This window comes from Stegostoma tigrinum, chromosome 33 (assembly GCF_030684315.1).
Source record: "Stegostoma tigrinum isolate sSteTig4 chromosome 33, sSteTig4.hap1, whole genome shotgun sequence".
In the NCBI taxonomy this organism is placed as follows: domain Eukaryota; kingdom Metazoa; phylum Chordata; class Chondrichthyes; order Orectolobiformes; family Stegostomatidae; genus Stegostoma; species Stegostoma tigrinum.
Window position 1 is genome coordinate 34,132,113 of NC_081386.1, and position 22,306 is coordinate 34,154,418.

Genomic DNA, 22,306 nt, shown 5'->3' on the forward strand with positions numbered 1-22,306 from the left:
TAAGAGTCAACCACAATGTAATTATAAATCTGCTAGTGCTTCTGGTACTAAAAAATAAACTCTCAATATTTCCACAAACTATGGAGCAGGGTCAATACTGAATGATGTGCGCTTCGGACAACTCTTGCACATACAACACATGGTGGTATACTAGGGATTGCTCCTCTGATGTGGATATACTTTTCCTCAGCCTCACTGTAAGTAAATTCCTATTTTTTTAAGTCACTAAATCATGCTCTCATTGTGTGTGGCTATAAGCATAACTAATTTGTTCAGTTATAATATAGTTCGCACTGTGTTCAGCTTTTATTTCCAAAAGGAAAGAGATCTGAGTATATGATGAAACTTTCATTCAGATGAAATATTTAATCAAAAATTCCAGAGGAAACAAAAATGGTTCTAAAACAACACTGAGATAACAAGGTGTAGAGCTGGATGAACACAGCAGGCCAAGCAGCATCAGATGGGCAGGAAAGCTGATATTTCGGGCCTAGACCCATCTTCAGAAACACAACATAGAATGTGCTGGAGAAACTCAGCAAGTCTGGCAGCATCCGCAGAGACTGAAACAGATTCAACGTTTGAGTCCAGTATGACTTCTTCAGAACATTCTATGACATTGTACGCAGCAGTTCGTTTCTCTATCGTGTCTATAAAATTAAAAAGCTGTGTTTATACACTTTTCCAATCAACTTTATACATTTGACATGTGGATATAGGAGGGTATAGTGGAAACTCCCAATTTAAGCCTGTCAAAATGTCTCCTCACATGCAGCCCACAATCTTAGACTCATCAGAGAGAAACAGGACAATTTTACCCGATTAAACCAGAATATCAGGAGGGTCAATAACTCCCTAATCTAATCAAAGCACATATTTACGGCTCACCTTCTCAGGCGTGCAGTAGAGTAACTTCACAACAGGATCCTTCTTGGATAGCTGCATATAGATACTGGCAGCTTCAGAGTCACTCTTATTTGCAGTTAGGTGTGTCGCTGGAATCTGTTAATGGAAAATAAGGTACACATTTCAAACATGTCTCCAGGCCTTCACTCCCTCCACAAAAGTTTCTTAATGGTTTGCTTGCGCTGATTAGATCTATTCACACGCTCAGGGTTGTCAGTGTTTTGCAAAGGTGTCAAAGTGTAATCCTCAATCATCCACTGAATCTGTATCTCTCTTCCCTTCCCTTGGGGGTCAGACTGACGTCTTAAATGAACTACAACATTGGAATGGAGTTTTGAAAAAGAGCACACTGTGCAGGTAATCACAAACTTCCAATCAATCTCTTATAAAGGAAAAGTATATCATGTCAGTGTTAAAGTCGGGGAGTCTATTCCCTTCCCCCTGTTTGATGCAGATTAAACAGTCATCCTCTAGTCTACGTACATTGCTGAATTTAATTAAAGATCCATAGCTCTCCTCTCAAACAGCTCCTTTTTGCTACCTTTAATATAAAACATTAAACAATAAAGCACAGAAAGAGACCATTTGTCCACTGGGTCTGTGCCATCTCTTTAAAAAACGTTTCAATTAGTCCCACATCGTCCACATATCATGCAAATTTCCTCAAGTGTTTATTCAATTCTCTTTTGAAAATTACCATCGTATCTGGTTTGACTGCTGTTTCAGACAAAAAAAACCTCATCTCCCTCTGGTACTTCTGACAAATCCTTTTTTAAAAAAATCACCACAGCTTTATTGCCAGGAAACAAATTTCCCTGCTTTCCTCTGTCTAAAGCACTCAACATTGAATCCCATTATTAAATCTCCACTCAGTTTTCTCTCCACATGAAAAACAATTTTAGCATCAAACAAGTGCATTGAAATTTTCCTGGTTATTGCAAAGTTATATTACTATCGTACTGATGAGAAACAGGAGGTGCATTTCAATTACTGAAGTGAATAAAGAGACACTTAAAACTCACATTAAACAAGGTCAGCTTCTGCACCTGATCGAGGATCAGTGACCTGAGTGGGGAAATCACAACAGTGACTCCTTGGGTGAGACAGGCTGGCAGCTGGTAACACAAACTCTTACCACCACCTGAAACAGACAGACAGGACAAATCACAACATAGAAACACAGGCTAGGAGAATAATCTGCAACAAAGGGCTGCTGTGTAATGAGTGTTTTCCAGAAGACCAGATGGTTTTCTGTCATTCTTTTTGCCACGTTTACCTTACTCTGTAACACTGATGAAAGAAAAGGGATTGCTCATGGTGACCTCCCCACATTAAACCTCCTACTACCATCAGTAATAATACTGATTACCCCTGTCATCACTTAACTTTTCCATTTGTGGGATAGGGATACACAATTATAGAGGCTTACAGTACAGAAAAAGGCCCCATGGCCCATCATTGTTATTAAATGAAAATTGACTGTCACACACATCTATATAACAACAGTAACTATAGCTACAAAAACAATTGTTTGGTTGTGAAGTGCTTTGGGATGTCCCAAAACTTTTTTACTTCTAACATGCCAGCTAAGTAATTGTCTCCACATGAATAACTTTCATAGTGTGTCACTGTGTACTTAGTGTTGGGAGATCAAAGAAAGCCACAAATGAGCACTGGACTACCAATGATAATGGGAACTGCAGATGCTGGAGATTCCAAGATAATAAAATGTGAGGCTGGATGAACACAGCAGGCCAAGCAGCATCTCAGGAGCACAAAAGCTGACGTTTCGGGCCTAGACCCTTCATCAGAGAGGGGGATGGGGGGAGGGAACTGGAATAAATAGGGAGAGAGGGGGAGGCGGACCGAAGATGGAGAGTAAAGAAGATAGGTGGAGAGGGTGTAGGTGGGGAGGTAGGGAGGGGATAGGTCAGTCCAGGGAAGACGGACAGGTCAAGGAGGTGGGATGAGGTTAGTAGGTAGCTGGGGGTGCGGCTTGGGGTGGGAGGAAGGGATGGGTGAGAGGAAGAACCGGTTAGGGAGGCAGAGACAGGTTGGACTGGTTTTGGGATGCAGTGGGTGGGGGCGAAGAGATGGGCTGGTTGTGTGGTGCAGTGGGGGGAGGGGATGCACTGGGCTGGTTTAGGGATGCAGTAGGGGAAGGGGAGATTTTGAAACTGGTGAAGTCCACATTGATACCATATGGCTGCAGGGTTCCCAGGCGGAATATGAGTTGCTGTTCCTGCAACCTTCGGGTGGCATCATTGTGGCAGTGCAGGAGGCCCATGATGGACATGTCATCAAGAGAATGGGAGGGGGAGTGGAAATGGTTTGCGACTGGGAGGTGCAGTTGTTTGTTGCGAACTGAGCGGAGGTGTTCTGCAAAGTGGTCCCCAAGCCTCCGCTTGGTTTCCCCAATGTAGAGGAAGCCGCACCGGGTACAGTGGATGCAGTATACCACATTGGCAGATGTGCAGGTGAATCTCTGCTTAATGTGGAATGTCATCTTGGGGCCTGGGATGGGGGTGAGGGAGGAGGTGTGGGGACAAGTGTAGCATTTCCTGCGGTTGCAGGGGAAGGTGCCGGGTGTGGTGGGGTTGGAGGGCAGTGTGGAGCGAACAAGGGAGTCACGGAGAGAGTGGTCTCTCCGGAAAGCAGACAGGGGAGGGGATGGAAAAATGTCTTGGGTGGTGGGGTCGGATTGTAAATGGCGGAAGTGTCGGAGGATAATGCGTTGTATCCGGAGGTTGGTAGGGTGGTGTGTGAGAACGAGGGGGATCCTCTTGGGGCGGTTGTGGCGGGGGCGGGGTGTGAGGGATGTGTTGCGGGAAATACGGGAGACGCGGTCAAGGGCGTTCTCAATCACCGTGGGGGGAAAGTTGCGGTCCTTAAAGAACTTGGACATCTGGGATGTGCGGGAGTGGAATGTCTTATCGTGGGAGCAGATGCGGCGGAGGCGGAGGAATTGGGAATAGGGGATGGAATTTTTGCAGGAGGGTGGGTGGGAGGAGGTGTATTCTAGGTAGCTGTGGGAGTCGGTGGGCTTGAAATGGACATCAGTTACAAGCTGGTTGCCTGAGATGGAGACTGAGAGGTCCAGGAAGGTGAGGGATGTGCTGGAGATGGCCCAGGTGAACTGAAGGTTGGGGTGGAAGGTGTTGGTGAAGTGGATGAACTGTTCGAGCTACTCTGGGGAGCAAGAGGCAGCGCCGATACAGTCATCAATGTACCAGAGGAAGAGGTGGGGTTTGGGGCCTGTGTAGGTGCGGAAGAGGGACTGTTCCACGTAACCTACAAAGAGGCAGGCATAGCTGGGGCCCATGCGGGTGCCCATGGCCACCCCCTTAGTCTGTAGGAAGTGGGAGGAGTCAAAAGACTACCAATGTTAACTCTTTTTCTCTCCAAAGATGGTGCCAGACTTGCTGAGTTGCTCCAGCACTTTGTTCGTTTCAAAGAAAGGTTCAATCTTACTTTTTTATGTTCACTGGGAATGGGGAGCTGGTATGTGAGGGACAGCATGCTGAGGTGTCACTGAATAACAAGAGGTACAGAGTCAACAGCAGTGCTTCCACCACCACCTAACTAACCCAGAACAGACCAAGATCAAAGGAGGGTCTATCTTGCTCTGGAAGGCTCAATTACTCACTGAGCAAGTCTCAGACCCAAAGGCATTCTGCATACCATGATCATGTCAAGGCATCCAGGGGAAACAAAAAGGCTTTATCAACCAGCTATTGGGGGAGATATGCAATATTTTAATTATAACTGTTATAAAGGGATACCACAAACAGAATATACATGCACACAATAAATGAAGGGAAGAAAAACAACAGCATTCATTGGAAAGCTCTGAAATGATATCTGTCACATTTAGAAGAACAATATACCAAGTAAGGCAGCATACCTAAAGACACCAAGGTGCCAGGGAGCAGCCCAGCCAGCAGTGGTATGTTCTCATAGTACAGGCACTTACAATTGGAGCTATATTTGATCCTTGTATGTTTTGTAACAGAAAGGCTCTTCAAATAAAATCACCAAATAAACATTTTATTTGATCATACCTTTTGGATCAGATCTGGGGCCACGTTTTCCTTCCCTCAGTGTTTTAGCAAATATTTGTCTTTCAACCAGGTAACACTAAAACAAATTACCTGGTTATTATCACATTGGAACTTCTGAGAGCCCTGCTATATGCTGATTGAAACACATGAAATGTGCCAGAAAACAGTGACTACCTTTCTAAAGCATGCTGTTGCATATGAAACACACTGGGTCATCTTAAGGTGTGAAAGGCACCTTCAAAATCCAAGTAATTCTTATAAATGAATGTAAGGACAGGCTGTGAATGAGGTGGTTAAACACCCGAGTGGAGTGTCTGTAGCGACACAGAACACGAGACAGACTGTGTTAGAATTTGCCATAAAATGATTCTCCCATCTTAAGGAAGTAGATCTTAAGCAAACTGAACATCTTTAAATTAGCCACTTCCAGTGATAACAATTAAATATCTTTATTTAATTTGAAATACTCATTCAAGGCGAAGTCACCAAAATTAGAAATAGCTGGAAAGGTGGTCATGATTTGGTACAAGCTTCCACAAACACTAAACTAAGCATTGCCCAGAATTCCTCGTGGCTTGTTTGAAGAGCTCCTGTGGAATCTGTTATATCTGTCTGGGTTGGCAGGTGACAGAGAAAGAAAAATAAACTCCATTATGGACTATAAATCAATAATTACAAATAAAGAAAATTAACTTCCACTTAGCTACTGCCTTTGATACAATAAAAAAATTCCAAATTATTTGAGCTACTTATTCCAGAATGTCTTGGGTACTTACCTGTGGGCATCAAGACAAAGCAGTCTTCGTTCAGCAGGGCAGCATTGATTGCTTCCAGCTGGTTTGTTCGGAACTGGTGCAGTCCAAATTTTTTGTGAAAGATACGCATCATCTCCTTAGAGTGTGGGAAATGGAAGCCACGGAAACGCTCCAGCACAGGATTTTTAGAATGTCCTTGCTCACGGGAAGCCCCTGATGAAAAAGTAACACATCAGCTCTTGCAGGGGTCCACTGAGAAGTCTAATACTTAGCGAGCATGACAGTGCATACAGGTAGACACAGATAAGCTGATGAAGTAGTATTTATGCCCCACAATGACCATGCCCAATAAGAAAATACTTAATAATCTTCCCTGGACATTTCTATTGCTAATCTCCCATTATCAACATTTTGGTGGTTATCAATGGACCGGAAGCTGGTCTGGACTATTCATATAAATACTGTGGCTTCATCAGCAGGTCAGAGGTTGAGAATTCTGTGGCAAGTAATTTACATCCTGACTCCACAAGACCTATCCACCACCTGCAAGGCACAAGCAAGGATGTAATGGAATGCATTGTGGATGAGTGCAGCTCCAATGACACTCAAGAAGCTTGACAACATCCGGAACAAAGCAGCCTGCTTATTGGATCCCCATCCATAATCTTCAATGCTCCTTCCACCAATGATGCACCATAGCAGCACTGTGTACCATCTACAAGATGCAATGTAGCCACACACCAGCCCTTTCAACAGCATCTTCAAAACCAACAACGTCCAACAGTCAGAAGGACAAGGCAGCAAATACATGGGAACATCACCACCTGCAAGCTCCCCTCCAAGCCACGCAACATCCTGGCTTGGAAATACATCAGCGTTCCTTCCCAGTGGATGGGTCAAATTCCAGGAACTCCTTTCCCTCTAGCACTGTGGGTATTTGTTCACCACAGACTGAAGCAGTTCAATAATTGCTGGTCCAGGCTGCAATGTTGACATTCCAGCAATGACTATTAAAAGGAATAGGCTACACATGCTGAATAGCACAAAGTGATGCATTTTGAGAAAACAACATAAAGATCCTTCTGGTATAAACTAAATGGCATGATTTTGAGGGGCTGCATATTCAGAAATCAAGTGATACAGTAAACTAAAGTAGTTAAGCTTTTTGATATTTGATACTATTACAGAATCCAAAGTCACGCTAGATTTTTAAAAATCACTGGTTAAGCCTCAAGCTAGAATATTTTGAGTGGCAGATTTCAGGAAGCATATTAAGACCTTGAAAAAAGGACAGGTGAGATTTAAAAACCCAGGTTTGTGTTGATCTTTAACAGTCAAACTACAGGAGAGACAGCACTGAATAAACAACAGGCGATACAGAAATAGAAATCTGATAACAGTGAGCGTGATGCTGTTAGATTGTTACACTAACAACCCAATTTAGTTCAGTAATGTCCCTTTGGCAGTGGCATTCTGTCCATTCTGGGGTCTGTGACTCAGACCCTTACCAAACATGTTTGACACTTGTTTACATCAAACACTGAATACATATGTTTAAGCAGAGTGGCCAAAGGCTGGGCAATTGGTTGGTAACAGTGCTCATATTCAAAGAAAGAATTAAAAGGAAGTGAGAGCACATACTGAGCGGCGGGGGCTTGGGATCATCAATGGAGCATACGGTTGTAACAGCAGAGGGCCTGTCAGCAACTGAGGGCCTGGGCACAGTGAGAGTTAAAGTTTTGGGTACATTAAATTTGAAATATAATGACTGAACTACTTATTCAGTTACGTGTTTTAAACAAGGTCATTTGTTCTATTAGAAAACTTAAAGCTGGAACACTAGTTACCTGAGGAGTCCTGCGGTGCTTGGGAATTTCTGAAATTAGCAGATGCAGAGGGACAAAATGTGCCTTCATTGTCATCTTGAGCTGGAGCTCTTTTCCAGACCTTCTTAGTTCCTCCCTCTCGGATTGGCTGAATTGTTATGTGCGACGTGTTTACTGCCGGTTGACGTGGTGAATTCAGAAAACATTCTGGAACTTCCTCTACATCTAAATCATCAACGTCAAAGTTATCAATATCAAATTCATCAAACATCGGATCCTCTTCAACCATGCAGCTGCTACCATTTTCAATGAGCAGCTTCTGATTGGCAGCAGAGTGCGTTCTTGCAGAAGATGCATGTGTGGGTTTGTCCAAGTCACTTATGCTTTTGGCATCAGGAGATCCATATGAAATGCAGTTGAATGAGGAATATCTTGACTGAGGTGCACTTGCTGGAGAGGCCTTGTTCCCTCCAATTGAGGGGACCAGCTCGTTTCTTTGGAGACATGGCTTACTGAGCAAGCTTTTGCAACTGTCAGATGTTGCACTCTTCCTCCCTGTATGTGCAGAAGTCTGAGCCATTGCAAAGAAATCATCACCACTGAAAGAATTATCTCTAGGCATACCCATGGTGTTCAAAGATTTCTTGAAGGTAAATGTTTTAGGAGAACCTGGACCCTGGGATGAATTAAAAGAGATAGGAGGAATAGCATGATCTGTAGAAATATTGCCCATTGCACTGCTTTGCTTGGATAATATGGCAGCTGTTGAGATACCTCCATTTAGTGAGCTCTGTGATCCATTCTGATCAGCCAAAACGTTTCTCCTGGAAAGGAAAATAAAAATTCATTTTACTGTCTGTCGTTGAGCTCCAAAGCAGTAACGGTCTGTGTATAGGGCAAATAGTTGCCAAATATTGTACTATTTGGCTCTTAGTTATTCTAGACACAAAGCACAGACTATGAGTGGAACTTCTGCCTTATTCTTTTCTACCACTGGAGGGAGATCCAGTCATTGAACAGTTCTGGGGACAGTAAAATAAAACACAACTCCCGATCGTGGAGATCAGAAACAAAAACAAGTGCTGTAGAAACTCAACAGGTCTGGCACCACCTGTGGAGAGAAACGTTAATATTTCAAGTTCAGGGATCCTTTGTCAGAACTGAAAGCAACTAGGAAATGATGGTATCAGAGATAATGGGAACTGCAGATGCTGGAGAATTCCAAGATAATAAAATGTGAGGCTGGATGAACACAGCAGGCCCAGCAGCATCTCAGGAGCACAAAAGCTGACGTTTCTGATGAAGGGTCTAGGCCCGAAACGTCAGCTTTTGTGCTCCTGAGATGCTGCTGGGCCTGCTGTGTTCATCCAGCTTCACACTTTGTTATCTTGGAAATGATGGTACTTATGTTGCTGATGATGATGATTGTGAGGGAAAGGAACAAGTCGAATAGTTGGAAAAAGTTTCAAGAGAGATAAAAAGGGAGGAGTAGACAAAAGGAATTGCTGATAAACTGGGAGATGTACAAAATGTGGAGCTGGGAATCTGCAAACAGAGACTGATCATGTTGCAGAAGATTTCCACTCCATCTGTAAAAATAACCACTAGCGTCCATATGCCTGTTACTTCAACATATCACGTTCCCACATTGACATTTTTGTCACAGGCCTGCTGTAGTAGCTCACCGAAGCTCAATGCAATTGGGAAGAACACCTCATTTTCTGCATAGGTGACTAACAGCTCTCAGGACTCATGAGTGAGTTTAATATTTTCAGTGTAAACATCTTTCTCCAGTGCATGACCAACTCTCTGTATGGGTTACTCCCAGCACAGCCAACCCATTTTCAACTATTCAGACTTCTTGCTTGCAACCGTTCAGTACTTATCTCCAGACTTATCATTTGCAATCCCTTTGTCTGCTTCTCCCTTTTGTGTTGGCTACAACACGAGCACGGAAATGTAATGCTGAAGCTATAAAAGACTCTGGTGAGACCACATTTGGCCCACTGTGAGCAATTTCAGACCGTGTTTTAGGATTCACTTCTGGTCTCCCAGCTATAAGAAAGATGTTGTGACACATGACAGGGTTCAGAAAAGACTTAAAAGGATGTAGCCAGGGTTGGAGGTTTTGAACTATAGGGAGAGGCTGGTTAGGCTGGTGCTATTTTCATTTGGAGCGTCGAAGGCTGAGGAGTGACATTATAGAGGTTTGCAACATCATGAGGAGCATGGATAGGGTGAATAGCCAAGATCTTTTCCCAAGGGTAGGGGAGTCCAAAATTAGAGGTCACAAGTTTAAGGTGAGAGGGGAAAGATTTCAAAGGGAGCTAAGGGGCAGCTTTTTCATGGAGGGTAGCGTGTGTAAGGAATGAGCTGCAAGAAGAGGTGGTGAAGGCTGGTACAATTACAACATTTAAAAGACATCTGGATGGGTACACGAATAGGAAGGGTTTAGAGGGATATGGGCTAATTGCTGCAAGTGGGAGTAGATTATCTGGTCAGCACGTATGCACTGGGCTGAAGGGTCTGTTTCCATACTGTCATGTCTATGACTCTAAAGATGTGCTAGTGTTGGCGGGGGGGACGGGGGTTTACAAGAATGATCCTGGGCAAGAAGGGTTTGTCATATGAGGAGCAGTTGAGCACTCTGGATCTGTACTCAATGGAGTTTAGAAGGATGAGGGGATATCTAATTAAAACTTACAGAATACGGAGAGGCCTGGATAGAGTGGACGTAGAGAAGATGTTTCCACTAGTAGGACAGAGTAGGACCCAAGGGTACAGCCTCAGAGTGAATGAATGACTCTTCAGAACTGAGATAAGGATGAGTTTCTTCAGCCTGAGGGTAGTTAATCTGTGGAATTCATTGCTGCAAAGAGTTCTGGATGAAAGTCACTGAGTATATTTAAGACATAAAGAGCTATGTTTTTCATTGGTAAGGAGAGAAAGCAGGAGAATTAGGAATAGAAACATATCTGTCATGTTTGAATGGTTCAGTGGACTCAATGAGCTGAACAGCCTAATTCAGTTCCTTTACCTTACGGCTTTCAGTTCTGACTAAGCATCAATGAACTCAAGACATTAACTCAGCTTTATCGATCCACAGATGTTGCCAGATCTGCTAAGTTTCTCCTCCAGCACTGTGGTGGCACAGTGGTTAGCAGTGATGCCCCACAGCACCATGGGACCCAGGCTCAATTCCACTTCCGGCTGACTGTCTGTGTGGAGTTTGCATGGATTTCCTCCTGGTGCTCCGGTTTCCTTGCACCGTCCAAAATTGTGCAGGTAGGTGGGTTCGCCATTCTAAATTGCTCACAGTGTCTGGAGATGTGCAGGTTAGCCATGAGAAATGTGGGAGTAGGATAGGGTAGGGAGGCTCTTCGTAGGGTCAGCATGGGCTCAATGGGCTGAATGGCCTGCTTCCACACTGCGGGGATTCTATGATTCATTTTCCATTTTTAACTGGCTGAACACACTGATAGAATTTGATGAATTTTTGATGGTCTAAGTTTCAACAAGACAGGAAATCACTGACCAAGATGTACAGGCAACACACAGTTCCATTTTAACGTAGTATATTGTGTCATTGTTTTTGCATTCCATCATAAGCTCCCATCCCATGTTTATAATGGAATATGTTACTAAAAAGTGCATCAAAAGTTTAGGTTCTAAATATTTTATTTCATCAAGGCAATTATTACAATATGCACTTACATAGCACCTTTAATGTTGTAAAATATTCTGAGGTGATTCACAGGAGCATTAGATAAGAACTGGCAAATTAGCAAAGGAGATATTGGAATAAGTGACCAATCATTTGATCAAAGTAGTAGATGCTTGCAGTGAAACATGCGGTGAAATCCCAAAGCGTAAGCATCAAAAAGCCATTAATAGTGAAACAAAGGAAGCGGGGATCTGAAACCAGCCAGAATAGGAGCAACACAGTGGCTCAGTGGTTAGCACTGCTGCCTCACAGTGCCAGGAGCCCGGGTTCGATTTCAGTCCCTAGGGGGACTGTCTGTATGGAGGTTGCACATTCTCCCCGTGCCTGTGTGGGTTTCCTCCGGGTGCTCCGGTTTCCTCTCACAGTCCAAAGACGTGCAGGTTAGCTGGATTGGCCAGGCTAATTTGTAGTGTTCAGGAGTGTGTAGATTAGGTGGGTTATGGGGGATGGGTCTGGATGGGATGCTCTGTGGTTCGGTGTGAACTTGTTGTGCTGAAGGGCCTATTTCCACACTGTCAGGACTCTACGAGTTCTATGAAATTGATAAGAGTAAAGAAATGCAAATATTTTGAAAGGCTGTAAGACTGGCAAAGGTTACAGAGGTGGCAAGTGTTAACTGTATACTTGTGTTTTCTTCTTTGCAGGTGATAAGATATCAACTAGAGAATACATTTGAACCCCTACAAATAACATACAGAGAAACTTTAGGTTGCTATGTTAACCCACTTGTATCTCCAGAGCACAGAGGACCCTAACCCAGACCTTCTACCTCCACTGCGCCATGAGGTTAGGAGGTATACGAGTATAATGGTGAACTCTGTACATAAATAAAAGTGTGTAAAGACTTGCTTCAGATCTAAAGATTGGCTTGCTGGAGCAAAACAGGAAGGGATGAGCATTTAGGGATTTGAAAAACAGAATAAGAACTTTAAAAATCAAGATGTTTTGCAGGTTTGGGGTCTATGTAGGTTAGCTGGCAGATGGAAGACAGGCAAATCGAGTTTTGTGCAAATTATCAAATAGAGAGGAGAGTTTTGAACCATTTTGAAGATTATAGAAGGTGCAAGATGGGAAGCTGGCCATGAACACTTACCTGAGCTCTCTCTGCTGAAGCAGTTGACTTGCACAGGACAGAAGCTGCAGTTCACTCACAGGAATCTGATCAACCAAGCTACAGATATTTTCCATTACTTGAATCAACTGCTTGCTGTAGCCCAACGGTGTGTCTGTTTCATTTCAAAATGTGCAAAATTGGCGTCTTAAATATACACAATTCTCAAGTTTAAATATTCAGATATCTAGCCAGCAGATCTGAAATCTGTCATCAAGAAAAAGGGCTTTTTTAAAAAACATTTTGGGACCCATCTGATCAAACATGAAATACTGGGAATGCCAAACAGGTAACTATATGGGAAACCTCTACACTTCAACCTGTCAGGTTGCTTTTCAGGATTCATGTCAAACTTGCTCTCACATGGAGTAAACGAGGCGAATGGCATAGATGCATTTAAGGAGAAGCTTGACAATTACAGCGGAGAAAGGAACATAGTAAGCATATAACGATAGGGTGAGCTGAGGATGGGAGGTATTTCATGTTGAACAGTTGGGCTGAATGGCCTGTCCACATGCTGTAAATAATGTGTAATGTTCACTATTCCCTGGCTAAAGCAGTTTCTCCTAAATTTCTTACTGGATTTAATATAAAAATAACTAATAATCTTACTAGCCAATATCCTTTGACAATGAGCACTGGAGTCAAGACTAGATGAAGTTTTTATAACCAAATGGTTGACGCGAAGTAGAGCATGCAGGCTTAATGCAGTATCCATTTTAAAGTCTATATTCTTCTATTTCTATTACAAATTTCTGTGTTGTGATTTGGAATGTGAATTGCTCGTCTAGCTGGTAACCCTGTAATCACATCCCCCCTCAAATGGCAGTTCCTATTACAAAGGGCATTGGACATAGGAATTCATTAAAAATGTTAACATCAAGGAAATGTAGAATATAAAGACATCTTAATGTAGAATCTTAGAATGTTTACAGAAGGAGGCCATTCAGACCACTGTGGCACCACTAGCTCTGCAACAGCAAACCATCTAGTCCTATTGCCTTGCTGTTTTCTTGTGGCCCTGCAAACTGTTGTCTTCTGACAAATATTCAATTCCCTTTTGAAATTGACAATAAACCTACCTCCAGCACACACTCAGGCAGAGCATTTCAGACCCTACTGGCTTGCCCCATAAAAAAACCTTTTCCACACGATGCCATTGTTTCTCTACCAGTATTAAGTTGGGATTCTCAATCTTTCAGCCAATGGCAAGCTTTATCAATTTACTCTGCCCAGACTGCTCATAATTTTGAGCATCTCTCTCAAATATCCCCACAATCATATCTTCTCTAAGGAGAATAAACCTACCTTCGTTAATCTATTCATTCATGCTGTGGTATTTTACGCCTTGATTTATGAAGCCCAGAATCCTGTAAGACTTTTTAAGCAGTTTCACAACTTACAAAAGGACAGTGTCTCAGCTAGCTCATTTTACCTTTATCTGTTGCATTATTTGATGTACGCACTGGTCCTTTGCTGCGTTCCTTTTCTTCTGGCTGTAAACAAGTCAAGGAAATAGATCTTTCTTTGGACTGCACAGTCTCTGCTGAGTCACTGTGGACAGAGATTTTATCGATAAATGATTATAATGAAGAGCCCAGGTGTCCTGAAATGATCAAGTTTTCCTACTTCTATGATCATCTATGTTAGAAAACCAGCAGCAGCAATAAGCTGCAAGATAATAAAAGCTAAACTTAACATTTACACAGGTACGCAAATATCCTGCAAACGTCAAATGGTACAGAAAACAGATTTGTGGATGACAGCCATCTTTTGTGCCATTGACGTGCATTTGTGGGTCTGTGGAAAGCTAACTCAACCGGCCTACAAGCTGATTCCAAGTCACTTAACTGGGCTGGGGAAATCATACATTCATTAACTGCTACGATCAAGGGTAGACAGGTACCACCAGCTTACGAACCTCAGACATGGTGCTACAGTGTTCATTTTTTAAAAAAAATTTGCAACTTTTCAAAACTACTCCATCAATAACTCCCCATACTTCATCAGTAACTGTGACCTTTACTCCCTTACCTTACGTGCTGGAATTTAATCTCCAAAGCTCCACACCACCTGCTTCACCTTAAAACAATTCTCTATATGCATATCAGGATTGATTATCTACTTCTGTTATGGGCCCTGAGATTTTTCACTGTGTCTAAGGCATTCTATGAGGGGAGGCGATGGTCTAGTGGCATTATTTCTGGACTGTTAATCCAGAGACCCAGATAACATTCTGGAGACCAAGGTTCGGATTTCACCATGGCGGATGGTGGAATTTGAATTCAATAAACATCTAACATTAAGAATCTAATGATGACCATGAATCCATTGTCGGTTGTTGGGGAAAACCCATCTGGTTCATTACTGTCCTTTAGGGAAGGAAACTGCCATCCTTGTCTGGTCTGGCCTATATGTGACTCCAGACCCACAGCAATGTGGTTGACTCTTAACTGCCCTCTGGGCAATTAGGGATGGGCAATAAATGCTGCCTAGCCAGCAATGCCCTCAACCCGCGAATTAATAATAAAGGAAATGGCAAATAAATCTGTTCTTTACCTCATTACAGATGGAAGAGGTTTAGGAAAGTAACAATATCTAGAAACATAGAAAACAGGTGCAGGAGTAGGCCATTCAGCCCCTTCGAGCCTGATCACCATTCAATACAATCATGGCCAATCATGCAATCTTAGTATCCCATTCTCACCATCTCCCTACGTCCCTTGATCCCTTTAGCCATAAAGGGCACGTCCAGCTCCCTCTCGATTATATCTAATGATCCGGCCCTTACAGCTTCCTATGGGAGGGAATTCCACAGGTTCAAAACTCTGAATGAAGAAATTCTTCTTCATCTCAGTCCTAAATGGCTTACACCTTATTGTTAGACTGTGACTCCTTGTTCTGGACTTGCCCAACATCAGGAACATTCTTCCCATATCGAGCCTGTTCAGTCCCATCAGGATTTTATTTCTTTCTATGAGATCCCCTTCATTCTTCTAAATTCCAGCAAATATAAGCCCAGCAATCCAGTCTTTCCTCATAATGTCAGTCCTGTCATCCCAGGAATTAGTCTGGTGAACCTTTGTTGACTTCCTAATAGTAAGAATGTTCTTCCTCAGACTAGGAGACCAAAACTGCACACTATACTCAAGGAGTGGCCTCACCAAGGCCCTGTATAACTGCAGCAAGGCAGACTTACTCCGATATTCAAATCCTCTCGCTATGAAGGCCAACATGCCATTAGCTTTTCTCATACCTGCTGCACCTACATGCCAAATCTTCAGTGACTGTTCAACCACGACACCCAGGTCTCATTGCACCTCGCCTTTTCCTAAACTACCACCATTCAGATAATAATCTGCCTTCCTGTTTTTGTGACCAAAGTGAATAACCTCACATTTATCCACATTATATTGCATTTGCCAAGTATTTGCCCATTCAGCCAGTCTGTCAAAGTTACCTGCAGCTTCTTAACATCCTCCTCACAGCATACACTGCCACCCAGCTTAGTGTCAACTACAAATTTGAAGGCATGGTGTTCAAGTCCTTCATCCAAACTGTTAAAGTATATTGTGAACAGCTGGGGTCCCAGCATTGCGACGCCGTCACTGCGTGCTACTCTGAAACGCACCCATTTATTCCAATTCTCTGCTTCCTGTCTGCCAACCAGTGCTCTACTCATGTCAATACATTACCTCTGATACCAGAAGCTTTAATTTTCTTTTTTGATCTCGTATAGAACCTTGTGAAAAGTCTTTTGAAAGTGCAAATACACAATATCTACTAATTCACCATGGTCTACTGAACTGTCACAATCTAAACAAATCCACAAGATTTGTTAAGTATGATTTTACTTTAGTGAATCCATGCTGATTAGGGCCAATTCTGTCCCCGTTTTCCAGATGCTCAGGTATTACATCCTTAATGACTGACTCCAGCATTTTCCCCACCACCAACGTCAGGCTAACTGGCTTATAATTCACCATTTTCTCTCCCTCCTTTTTCAAAGAGTGGAGTTACATTGGTTACCCTCCAGTCCCTTGGAACTCTTCCAGAGTGTACAGAATGCTGGAAAAATAATCACCAATGCACCCGTTTTTTTCTAGGGCCACTTCCTTAAGTGCTCTGGGATGCAGAGCACCAGGCCCTGCGGGCTTGTCAGGTTTAAATTCCATTAATTTCACCAACACCATTTCCTGATTAATAAGGATTTCCTTCAGTTTCTCCTACATGCTTTACCCTCTGTTCCCTAACATTTTCTGAAGATTATTTTTAGTCTCCTCAGTGAAAACAGATTCAGAAGTATTTGTTCAACTAGCCTGCCATCTCTTTGTTGTCCATTATGAAGTCACCTGATTCTAACTGCAAGGGATCTATGTTTGTCATCATTGGTCTTTTTCTCTTCACATAGCTGTAGAACCTTATGCAATCAGTTTTTATGTTTTCTGCAAGCTTACTTTCATATTCTATTTTCCATTTCCATATTAAACCCTTTGCCCTCCTTTGCTGAATTTTAAATTGTTCCCAGTCCTCGGGTTTGCTGCTTTTTCTGGCCCAATCTATATGCCTTGTCTTTGGCTTTAACACTGTTCCTGATTTCCCTTGTTAGCTATGGTTGAGTTACCTTCCCTGTTTTATTCTTATGCCAGACAGGAATGTACAACTGTTGAAGTTCATCCACGCATTCTTTAGACATCTGCCATTGTTTATCCACTGTCAATCTCTTAAGTATCCTTGGCCAGGTTATCCTAGCCAATGCATGCCTCATAGCATCGAGCTTGACATCAGGATCCCAATTCTCAGAAAATACTCTGCATCTCTAGAGGTGTAATTTATGTGGCAGATTCTTGGACTGTCTCTAGTGGTATTATGCTCTAGGTACTAGAAATCCTCAAGTTTTGATAATTGGGTTTCAATATCTGATCCGTCACCTGATCATAAGTGGAAAAGCAAAGAAAAAACCAACAGTTGGTCTCTGCACTGCTGGGACTAGATTTCTTGCTGCTGTTAGTTCCATACTGAGTATGTAGGGATGCAGAACACAAAGTGCAGCCCGCCTTTAGTCCCCCCCTGAAGTTACACAGTAGAGGAAAGACTTACTACAAATTCCATGCATCAAGTATGGGTACTTGGGCGATGTTTGAAAGGGTTCAGGCACTAGCCTCGTCTCCATGACAGGAGCTGGTGCCCTCAAGAAAAGATAGATCAAGATATTGTTTCAAAACCAGAAGATGAAGACATAGTTGACCTTGGAGACATACCTGAGCCCAAGGGTGTGTCAGAAAGTTAAATTAACTTGCACATTGCACTTTGCAGGATGTGGGTGATACACCACAGAAAGTGGCAGTCTGGAAAAGTCAGCAAAATTTGCTAATCGCCTGGGCTGGGTTCAAATCTCATGACAGGACTTCAGACTCTAACTTCAATCAATATTCCAGTGCACGGTCTTATATAGCTACAATTCAAGGCCTTCCATTCAACACTCTGCCATTCAACATGTTCAAGGTCATGCTGCTACTTTGCAAGGAGTATCTTATCCATTTCCTGACCCTCTTCCTCTCCCTCCCAAAACCATCTCTGGTACCTCTTCACCTGGCTTTCTATATTACCAGTTTTCACATTCAAAGGATCATCCTCTATCACGTTCAGCAGGATGCCACCACTAAACACATCTTCCGGTGCCTACCTTGTCAGTATTCTGTAGGAATCATTCCCTCTGTGACAACCTAGTCCACTCCTAATGCCTCCTCACACCCAGGACACCATCCACTACAACTGCTGGTATAAAATCTGTCCTTTTACCTCTTTCTTCCTCACCATCCAGAGCCCCAATCACTCCTTCAAGGTGAAGCAACAATTTACTTGTACTTCTTTCAATCTAGTCTCCTCTACAGCAGTGAGGCCAAATGCAGATGGGTGAGTGCTTTGCAGAACACCTCCATTCTGTAAGAAAAACCCCAACCTTCTGGTTGCTTGTCCTTCCAATACACTTGGATATCCCATACTAACAATTCCGTCTGAGGCCTGCTGCAGTGTTCCAACAAAGCCCAATATAAGCTGGAGGAACTGCACCTCATGTGCCACCTAGACACTTTACAGCCTTCAGGACTCAGCATTGAGCTCAACAATTTCAGACTGTGAACACTGTCCTATATTTTGATTACATCCATTTTCCTCCCACCAAAGCCAACCTGTATTTGACTATTCATGGCTGTCACTAATACCTATTTTGTATCAGGAACACTCCTTCACTAATAACAGCACTTCCTTTGTCTTTTGCTCTGGGCACCCTCACCATCTGCTCCACGTGATCATTCTCCCCTTTAAGCAACATTTTCCAACCCTATTCAGTTCTGAAGTCATGTAACTCAAAATGTTAACGCTGTTTCTATTACAAACAGATTCTGCCAGACTTGCCGAGTTTATCCAACAAAATATCCAATGATATTTTGCTTTTATTTGAGGGAAATGACAGTGAAGGAAGTCAGGTGAATTCAAGTCACATCACATTCAGAAAATGAAATAAAGAAATGGAGCAGTTTGGATGAGAGAAAAAGAGTGACCGACAGAAAGTAAAAGAACAAGAAAAACGCTTAAAATCTCTAAGAACAGTTCACTAGCTACAGAAAATGAGATGCCATGGTTTAAATTGTTCCCACTCTGGGCCAAAGTGGTTGCTTGGTTTTGCAAGAGTATAAATACTTACTTTGTTAAATACTACACTAAATTTAAGTGGTTAGGTTTAATGCATAAATTCAGCAAATATTTTGAAACTTCAGGGAAGCTGAGGGCAAGCTGCCATTTTTATCAGGCTATTGATGGAGTGCCTCAAATTGCCCATCAACTAGTGGTGATTCTAGCTCATTGGGTGTCTCCTCCTTGCCACAAGCTGCTGGGTGATTTATACAGTAACAATAGCAAAGGCCATTAAACTCTGTCACTTTGGCAGCTAATTCTACTTTAAAATGATACATTCTGTAACTGAGGAAAGCCAGTCAGTGAAAATGATCAGAAAAATACACTCCCAGCCACAGGATGTCTCTTCCCTAACATACTGTACTGTAAATATAATTGCTTATAACAGGCAAACCTGAGACATTTTATGAACGATGGCAGAGAAAGCTGATCACTTTCAGGAGATGGCGGAATACAATCAGATTCATAACCCTCATTCTCTGGCTCTCTGGATTGCGTGCAAGCCGTGGGAATGGTATCCAGCTGCGGCTGTAGCTGGTTGCTTGGGAGGCTGTCAGCATCCGTTAGGTCAACTAAATGAATCGTAAAATAAAATTAAAATGCAGGTACAGCAAGCAGTTAGGAGGATCAATAATACAGTAATCTTTATCGCCAGGGAATTGGTACGAGAACGCGAAAGCATTACTGCCAAAGTACTGGGCTTTGGTGAGACCACATCTGGAATACTGTGTGTAATTTGGTTTCCTTTCTCAAGGAATAGCGTATTTGCCTTAGCAGGGATAACACAAGAGAGCTTTACTAGTAGTACAGATTGTATGGAATGGGCCTATATTCTCCATGATTAGCTAGAATGAGAGATGCTCTCATTGAAATTGGTAGGACTCTTGGAGGCTTTGACAGGATTGATGCAGGAAGACCATTTCTCCAGCTGTTGCGTCTAGAACACAGCATCATAAGGGGTAGGCCATTTAAGAGTGAGATGAGAAGGAATTTCTTCACTTAGTAAAATCATTGAGGTCCGCAACGCAGAAAAATTCCCTTTAGCCCACTGAGTCTGCGCTGGACAAAAACAACCAGCTGCAAGAGGTGTATTTTATCCTTTTTTTTTTAATTAAACAAAGAAGGGTTAAGTCAGGGGTGAAAAGCAGTCTGTTCCAAAACCACTAAAGTAAACAGTTAAAAAAATTGGAATAGAAGCAGCTTGAATGGATGGGGTCAAGCTCCCACAGAACCAAGATTTTTCATTTCAGTTTTTCAGTAGCAATTGCTGCTGTGGTCTTGAAGCTGGGTGTGGAAGCTGTTCTTCCTCTCTCTGTTACAGCTAAAAGCTGGAGTTCTCTTCCTGCTGCTAGAATTGCATGTGAGACAATCTATTTTTCAGAATTTGTCTTTGCCAAGCGTGCGTTTATGAGATGGTACTATATTGGAACAGTTGCTGTTTAGTAGTTAAATAATCTATTGAGTTTTTCAATAGAGCTAAATTATTCCAATTTCTTCTTTCTTTTGGAGATAGAAGGAAGTAGTAGGATTTCTGATGAAGGGTCTAGGCCCAAAACATCAGCTTTCCTGCTCCTCTGATACTGCTTGGCCTGCTGCCTTCATCCAGCTCTACACCTTGTTATGTCTCTTCTTTATTTTGTTGTATTTTAATTAAAGTGTATGAATAAAGTGAATTTTGCTCCAAGGTTGGCAGTTTGACCCACTGAATTGCATCTGTAATGCAGTCCCTGGCACTTGCCTTTAAAATAAGAAAAATTTAGGGTTTAGGCTATTTTCTTAATGTTTTGAAGGGGAGGCGTCAGTCTGGTCCATAATGCACCTAACTACTCATATCATTTCCAGCACTTATTGTGAATGTTTGAAATTCTCCACTCCAGAGAACTGTGGGTGCTCAGTCATTGCATATGTTCTCGATTAAGATTAATAGATTTTTGGATATTAAGGGAATTGAGGGATAGCAGGATAGGGCAGGAAAATGGATTTCAGTTCAAAACTCTGCTAGGAGCAGTGAATGATGGAGCAGGATCTATAAACTATACAGTCTAATCTTATTTCCTATGTTACAACTGATAAACAGAATACGATTACAACATGTCTACAAAAAACTATTTTAATGTGAAATCCATTGGCTTTTTTAGGCTAGCTACAGCTAGTAAACAACTTATATTTCCACACCTTTTCACAGGATAAAAACAACTCAAAGTGCTTCACAAGTGCGCACTAAGACTATGTTTGACATCAAGTCATATGAGAGATTATTACGTTTGCTTCAAGAGATGTGAAGTGGTTGGAATAAGGCAACGAGTTCTAGAGTTTAAGATCCACATAACCGAAGGCATGACAGCTAACAGTGATTAAGTTTACGGATGCTGCATAGGCCAAAACTGAAACCATGCAGAAATATTGTAGGAATGGAGGAGGCTAAAAAGAGACAAAACGACAATAGGATTTGAAAAAATACGTGTTGTTTGATCAGGCACCAGCTTGAGTCAGCAAACACCGTGCTGATGGGATTTGGTGTCAAGATGTGGAAAGCAGTTTTGTATAAGCTTGAATTCAAAAGAGAATACAAGGCGGGAGGCTGAAATAGTCCATAGATCAATATTAAGTGGGTTTGTCAAAGAGAAGGGTCTTGAGGTGAGAACACAGGGGATTCAGGTCCATTGTTGTTTGAAAGTTGCATCACAGGCATGGTGGTTAAGAAGGGGTTTAGCATGCTTGCCTTCATTGCTCCAACCTTCAAGTATGGGAATTGGGATGTCATGTTGAGATTGTACACTACCTTGGTGAGGCCACTTTTGGGGTACTGCGTACAATTCTGGTCACCCTGCTAAAGGGAGGATGTTATCTAATTGGAGAGAGTTCAGACAAGACTTACTAAGATGTTGCTGAGACCGGAGGTTTTGAGTTATAAGGAGAGGCTGGATAAGCTGGAACTTCTCTCACTGGATCATAGGATATTGAGGATCATCCTTATAGAGATTTATAAAACCAGGAGGGGCATAGATAAGGAAGTAGCCAAGGGCTTTTCCCTTGAGTGAGGGAATGCAAAACTAGGGAGATTTTTTAAGGTGAGAGGAGAAAGATTTAACAGGGGCAATAGAGCAATTTTTTCATACAGAGGGTGGTTTGTATGTGGAATGAACTGTCAGAGGAAGTGGTAGATGCAGAGACAGTTAAAACATTGAAAAGTGTGTATAGCTTTCTTTTTAAAAGGGACTAAATAT

At 42.4% G+C, this 22,306-nt stretch overlaps 1 protein-coding gene across 3 annotated transcripts in view; it reads right to left on the reverse strand.

Annotated features, from left to right (window-relative positions):
* blm (BLM RecQ like helicase) overlaps positions 1–22,306 on the reverse strand; it is a 47,337-nt gene that overhangs the window by 20,522 nt on the left and 4,509 nt on the right. For all 3 annotated transcript variants that reach the window (XM_048562609.2, XM_048562608.2, XM_048562610.2), the window contains exons 4-10: positions 19,474–19,651; positions 13,819–13,937; positions 12,366–12,498; positions 7,570–8,372; positions 5,744–5,935; positions 1,929–2,047; positions 889–1,002 (exon numbers count right to left, since the gene is read on the reverse strand). In XM_048562609.2, coding sequence (XP_048418566.2) covers positions 889–1,002; positions 1,929–2,047; positions 5,744–5,935; positions 7,570–8,372; positions 12,366–12,498; positions 13,819–13,937; positions 19,474–19,651 — 1,658 coding nt within the window. The remainder of the gene's footprint in view (positions 1–888; positions 1,003–1,928; positions 2,048–5,743; positions 5,936–7,569; positions 8,373–12,365; positions 12,499–13,818; positions 13,938–19,473; positions 19,652–22,306) is intronic.